The sequence below is a fragment of the Salminus brasiliensis genome, chromosome 22 (genome assembly GCF_030463535.1).
Source record: "Salminus brasiliensis chromosome 22, fSalBra1.hap2, whole genome shotgun sequence".
In the NCBI taxonomy this organism is placed as follows: Eukaryota; Metazoa; Chordata; class Actinopteri; order Characiformes; family Bryconidae; genus Salminus; species Salminus brasiliensis.
In genome coordinates, this window is record NC_132899.1 from 16,679,542 (window position 1) to 16,686,558 (window position 7,017).

At 35.8% G+C, this 7,017-nt stretch overlaps 1 protein-coding gene across 1 annotated transcript; it reads left to right on the top strand.

The window, feature by feature from the left end:
* Window positions 1-1,514: 1,514 nt before the first annotated feature.
* On the top strand, window positions 1,515-6,162 carry LOC140544160 (endoplasmic reticulum-Golgi intermediate compartment protein 2). The gene is made up of 12 exons (XM_072667565.1): window positions 1,515-1,620; window positions 2,115-2,223; window positions 2,431-2,477; window positions 3,388-3,455; window positions 3,556-3,596; window positions 3,739-3,828; window positions 4,729-4,824; window positions 4,972-5,027; window positions 5,164-5,265; window positions 5,597-5,694; window positions 5,775-5,934; window positions 6,083-6,162. Exons 1-12 carry the CDS (start codon window positions 1,515-1,517, stop codon window positions 6,160-6,162), a joined length of 1,053 nt encoding a protein of 350 aa, XP_072523666.1.
* The last annotated feature ends 855 nt before the right edge of the window (window positions 6,163-7,017 follow it).

The following is a 7,017-nucleotide window of genomic DNA, read 5'->3' on the forward strand; positions in this document are numbered from 1 at the left end:
TTATTATTATTATATTTTATATAATGATTAGTGAGCTCATGAGAGCACATGAATCACACAGTGAGTTACACTGTAGGATTTGACAAGGTAATCAGAAGGTAAACTTAAGCTTTCATATCAGAAAGCAGTTTTCCCGAAATTGTCAGTCATAAAATATGCAGTCAGCCAGGATTGATACATAGCAATGGACCAGCCTAGATTAAGGCAAGATTAAGAACACAGGACTCAACCAGCCAATCAGAACATGATAAGATTTGACCATCTAGAATGCAATATTACGATAGCAGATTGCATTATTTAATCAGCCCATCAAAATGTGAGATTTAGTTAGCCAAGTCAATTATAAAATACCAACAGCCAACCAGAACTCACAATTTAGCTTTAGTGTAATTTAGTGTAATGTACTTTTTCTCCACTGCAGTTAATTGAAATTACATTTCAACTTTATACATGCATTTCTGGGCAAGCTGAGTAATACAGAACCAGCAGTGAAAGTGAAAGAAGCATGTGAACTGATGTGCCAGTGTCATATTAATAAGTGATCATGTGGTCTATTGCTGCTCCACCTAAGTTACATAGTGCAGTTGCAGTGTTCCGGTCTAGACTGGCCAATACCAAGATGCTATTGTACCTATTACAGGTCAGAAGTCCCATAAAATTTTTAAAGCTGTTATTTTAAGGTAAAATCCCTCATAGTGTTGATTGAACATTAATATTAGTCAATATTAGTGACACTTTGTGACAATTGATATCTGTTGCAGGTAGTAAAAGCTGGACTTGAAATGAAAGTTAGACTTTAGGGAGCATGTTTTGTTTTTAGCATGTTGTGGTTAAGTAATCCTATTTAATCCTTAAGTAATTAGTGTAGTAATTAGTAATGGTAAGATCATCAACGTAAGTGAGTCTGTTATCCCCTGGATGGTTCACCTATCTGCTCTTAGCTCTCCATGCTCAGAATGAGCCCACTGAATGAGTAAATCAAGGTAAAACGATATTAGTTCAGCTCTTCCTGCTTGTGAAGTACTATCTGTTTGTCAGGAAAAACCTGCTGTTTCACAATGCGGCAGTGTGGAGACAAGGTGCCTGCTTTGTGGTAGGTACAAACCTTTGTTTTGTCTTTATTTCAGATGCAGTACAAAACAGACGTAAAGTACAATTTTGACTTGCTGTGTAGTTTCTCAGTGTCTTGGTCATTTAATTGCAAATGAAAAAGTATTCATGTAGTTTACTATATTAGTTATTCTTACTATTCTTTTGTACATGTTGTTGGGTAGCTTCTGACTAGCATGGACTCAAGTCAATGGTATAGGAGGCTGATAAGTGACACTCATAATACAAGTTTGCAGTAGTAAAATTATTAGTGTGCATATGTGTAGTTACAGTTGCCACCTCCTAACATGTATGTCAAAGTGTATACTGTTATTTTACGCTGTTTACCACAGCTTACACTGTAAAGTTCCCTAATGTGAAGTTGGTGGTTTGCACAGGTGTACTGCAGGGGAATTATTTGAACAATGAGGCGACTGAACCGTAAAGGGGCTCTCAATCTGGTGAAGGAGTTGGATGCATTTCCAAAAGTACCAGAGAGCTATGTAGAAACATCAGCTCTTGGGGGAGCAGGTGAATATATAAGTGCCTTCTGATGAATATTCTTTTATCCTTCTATAGAAAATGTATTCATATTACTGCACCATATGTCTAAAAGTTTGTAGACACCTGCTTGGTTTTCAAAGTTATTACCGGGGGGGTTGCTCTCCATTTGCTGTAGTAACAGATTCCACCCTTCTGGGAAGTCTGATGTATTGATGCAAGATGATTAGTTCTGGATCACAAACATCTCTTCAGCTCAATCCCAAATGTTTTTATAAGAGCTCCATCACTCCAGAGAGTGCAGGTCCACTGCTCCATAGCCCAATATTGGGGAACTTTATTCCCCCCAACCAAATGTTTGGAATTGAAGAGTTCTGTTAGCCATGCTTAACTTTGGAGATTGTACAAGGTGTGTGTGAATGCCTGTGTCTACTAACATTTCAAAGTATAGTGTCTCTCCAAAAGAATCAGAAATACAGACCATTTTACAAGCCAATGCGTCTACATTGTCATTTTCCCTTCAGTGTCACTGACTGTTTTCATGTCCATGGCACTTCTGACCATTTTCGAATTCTTCGTGTATCAAGACACATGGATGAAATATGAATATGAAGTTGACAAAAACTTTTACAGGTTTGTATTCTGCATATATATATATATATATATATATATATATATATATATATATATATATACACACACACACACACACACACATATATATATATATATATATATATATATATATATATACATAACCCAACACAAAAATTCATTTATTTAAATTATGAAGCAATGAACTATGAAGCAAAGCTCATGACCCTTTGTTGTCTTTGATAGCAAACTGAGAATAAACCTTGACATCACCGTTGCAATGCAATGCCAGAGTAAGTCTTCCCAAAATGTATAAAAATCTTTAATACAAACCTGTGGGACATACAGGGGAGAGCGAGGCACAAGCTAACTTTGTTTTAAAATGCAGCATGGACTTTTTTATGTAGTTAAACATAAACATGGGCTCTGGATCCACTGTGACAGTCACTGCACAGGCCCCTCACAGTGATAATGAGACTCGTCTGCCCCGTGTCTGAGCTCATCAGCCTCAGTTGCGGTGTCTTACTGCTTTAATCGTTGTAATTGACCTTCCTATGTTAGCTAGTTCTCTGTGTGTATTTTTGTTGTAGTTTTATTCACGCTTCTACCTGGAAAATGTATTAATCTTCTGGTTATTTGTGCTTGCTTTGCTCTTTTAACACTTGTTCTGGGTGTCCCGTCCATTAAATCTTTTCCACATGCATTCACGCTTATTAACTTTTAATTCACGCTCATAATTTTGAAGCACATAAACAACTTACACTGAACAGATTGATAACTTTCAAAATTAGACCTTTCGATATTAGACTAAATTAAACATAATTGACACAGCCTGTTGGCTCTGATACTATAATGTGTTTAGGAGGGGAAAATTTGTGTTGAATTAACTGTGCATAATTTTCTATATAGAATTATATAACTATTAACACAACTAGCCCCATAATCTAATTAACCAAATTAACCCTGCCTACAGGGTAAGTCATAGCATATGCACTAACATGACTTTTGGCCTATAAACAGTATAACAGTTTATATTTCCATGTTTGGCAGATATATTTAAGTTGCCTGGGTAGAAATATTACTATTACTATACTTTATGAATCAAAAATGTGTTAGGTTGTGCCCTGCTCACCCTCACTGTGCAAAAGTCTTAAGCATACATTTTATTCCAGCAATAAGTGTGCATTTCTGTGTTCTGAACAGTGATCGGGGCAGACGTTCTGGACAGGGCGAACACCATGGTTGCTTTAACAGAACTCATATACGAGCCTGTAAGTGAGAGTGGTCACTAACATAAGCTGTGTTTTTATGGGTCTCAGTGTGAAATGATTGTGGCTTGATTAGTTTTTAATTGTTTTTCTTTTAATGCAGGTTCATTTTGAACTCAGCCCTCAGCAAAGGCTGTGGCAAAAGTGAGTCAGACAGTCATGCTGAGAAGACATTTTCTGAGTGAATTTGTAGCATAGGACAGAGACATGATTTAGAAAGGTTCTTGGTATATTCTGTTGGTTAATTGTTAAAATTAGTTCTTCTCTGTTAAATCCATCCTTTTAGGACACTACAGCAATTCCAGAGCCAACACTCCCTTCAAGATATGCTTTTTAAAGATGCATTAAAGGGGGTTCATTTGACCCCAGGTTTAAGGTAGCCTGTTTTTGTCTTTTCTTCTTGATACTGCACACTTCAATATAAACAGGGTGATGAAGTAATATCACTTCATCATAATTGTTTTTTTTTAATGCAAATGCTTAGGAGGACTGAGAACTTATCCACTGTAATGATGTTTCAGTTGCGACATTCAGAGGATTATCGTCAGCATACCAACTTGCTTGTGTACCAGTCATGGCATGACTTTGCAAGAACAACAGTCAGAGAACATTAAGCAATGGACATCATCGTTCCAGGGCGGCAAAAACAATTCGTTTTGAATTGATTGTTGAAATTGAAATACTAAAACTACTTTTTTATTTAACATAATTGACGGAAATGAATAAAATATGCACTTGATTTTTTATTTATAATTAAGCACAATGTTGATTGCATACTTAAATCGACTTAGATTCAGGTTACACTGTTTAAATAAGCACTCTAAAGCACAACTAAAAGCATTGAAAATATAGTTTAAACAATATTAAGAGATGGAGGTGATATAACAAAATCAATAAAACTGAAGAAATGTGTCTTAAAAATCATTTGTAAAATGCAATTCATAATTCTCAATTATTACTAATTGTGCCTAAACTGCCTACAATTAAAATCTGGACCTCTGTCTAAAACTACAGCTGAAACATAGGGAAATACCTTTTTCTCACAAGGAAATCTGATTTCTATTAATTACATTTAACAATTAACAATTGTATTGGTTTAATTATATTACCTCCATCTTTTAATGTTGTTAAAATTATGTTTTTAGTGCATTTAGTTGTGCTTCAGAGTGCTTATTTTAAGATTATTTTAAGATTTAACATGACTATATATATATATATATATATATATATATATATATATATATATATATATATAATGCTTTTCTTGCCCTCCAAGGAATGACTCTCCTTCCAGAGCCCCCAGTGCCTGTAGGATATATGGACAAGTCTATGTGAACAAAGTTGAAGGGAACCTCCACTTTACGCTGGGCAAGTATGTGTGTGAATTGTAAACAGTAAACTTCAGTATTATCTGGTCTTTGTGCTGTCCTTCTGAAGTTAAATACCATATAGATATTCTTCATCCAATTACCTTGCGCATCCATGGAAGATCTGATTGTTTTTGTTTTTTTAAATAAAGGGCCTTACATTATGCTGGAGGTCACACCCATTTAGGAACTTTGTTTATGAATAATGGTGAGATCCCTCTTGTATACCCATGCTGATCTGAACATGCCCACTAGATGCTAAAATCTCAGTGTCAGTTTTTAATTAAATTAAATTTCTTCTCCTTCACAAAGCTTAACAAAAGGTATCTTTATGTCTTTCAAAGATGTTCAGAACTTCTCTCATCGAATAGACCATCTTTCCTTTGGAGAATTTTTCCCAGGACGCATCAATCCTCTAGACACTACTGAGAAAATTACATTAGAAGGTATAAAACTTTAGAACAAAATAATTAACTGGACTAGGATGAAAATGACTACTAACAGTGCAAATTGTTGCTGTCCTGCAATAACCTTGTATCTGCAGATTTAGCTATTTTAAATTTTTTGGCATAGCTTGAATCTGGTAGTTGTTCTTTATATTGTGTGAGAATTATAGTAATATAAATGCTCCAAAATGACTTGGAATAAAATCTTTATACATTGATTTCCATTTGAAAGTTCTGTAAACGTTTTTTTTTTGCATGATTTGGTGTTTTATCTTTGTCTTTGGCAGACGTAGATAAAAGCTAAGCTTTGTTTTTGCTTTATTTTTTGCAGGAAACCAGCAGTTTCAGTATTTTGTCACTATTGTTCCAACTAAACTGCAGACATATGAGCTGTCCCTGGATACGCACCAGTATTCGGTCACAGAGCAGGTCAATTATCATCTTATAATTTGTACACAGGACTTATTTTTAAATGTGGCTGAATCTTCTGAATTTTGTCTTTAATTCAGGAGCGGGCGATAAACCACACAGCAAGCAACGGTGTACCTGGAATCTTTGTGAAGTACAAGTTGAACCCTCTTATAGTGAGGGTAAGTGAGGAGCACATGCCTCTAGGAAAATTCCTGGTGCGTCTGTGTGGCATTATTGGTGGCATCTTTTCCACCTCCAGTAAGTGTTCAGTCAGTACTGTCCTTTTATTTCTATTTCTAAGTTTACAGTTTATTCAGTATTATTAAGTTACTAATTACTTCATTTGAAAGTTTCCCATTGACTTTGCTGTGTGACCACATGACTGATCTGTTCTCTCCTGTTACAGATTTGCTGCACAGACTTGTTGGCCTTTTTGTCGACATCCTATGTTGTCGTTTTAAACTCCGTGCCAGTAGACCAAACTAGACAAGTTATGACCCCATGGCTGACTCTTTTATCATGACTATGATCTTCTTGTGGTGAAAATATATGAAAAATATATTGACTGTAGTAGCACAGGAGTTCCTAAACAGGAGATGCCATCCTCTGCACGTTTATGTTCTTCCTACTCTAACAAACCTGACCCAGGACACAAGGAGGAATTATGTCTACCACCTTATAGGGTTCAGTTCCTTAACACACCTGATTAAGGCACCTAGGCCTTCAGTAGCATTTGAATGGATCTCCTGACTAGATGCCCTATTTTATGTTGATGCATTAGGGGTCTTTGGTTGTTTACCTTAGGCCAGTGATAATTATATGAGTAATGTTACACTTTCTCCCTCAGGGCTCTCCATCAATAAGAATACTGCATTGGTTAACTATGTTACATGTGTTTTAGCTATTGTATGTAAGTTAGACTGTTTGTTGGTACTGATTCTTTTAAAATAATCTTACTTTTTTATATTTTAGTTGACTGATCAACTTCCTGGAACTTTTTCCAGTTTTAAAAAAAGGAAAGTGCTGTTCTAGGACTTGGTTTTGTACTTTTTCTACTGACCTACATGGCCTGTAGCATGTTGTAATAAAGCCAACATGGATGCGCTGATACTCTTTGTGAACACTACCTCTCTTCCCTAAAGTTTGTACCTGTTTTTGATGTTATTTTTGGCATGTCCTCTGGGACTATAAAATATATACGTTGTCGTTTTGAATAATTATTAAACACAGACGTCTAGATGATCGTGGTATGCGGTATCAGACAGACCAATAAGGCCTAATAGACCCCTTATACTGAGTTAGACAGAAACATTACCAGGCGTCAAAGCGCATGCGCAGTGG

Coding starts and splice junctions, on each gene's coding strand:
- LOC140544160 (XM_072667565.1), top strand. CDS start 1,515: ATGAGGCGACTGAACCGTAAAGGGGCTCTCAATCTGGTGAAGGAGTTG. Junction 3,597..3,738: donor CAGCAAAGGCTGTGGCAAAA/GTGAGTCAGACA, acceptor CCATCCTTTTAG/GACACTACAGCAATTCCAGA. Junction 5,028..5,163: donor AACTTTGTTTATGAATAATG/GTGAGATCCCTC, acceptor TGTCTTTCAAAG/ATGTTCAGAACTTCTCTCAT.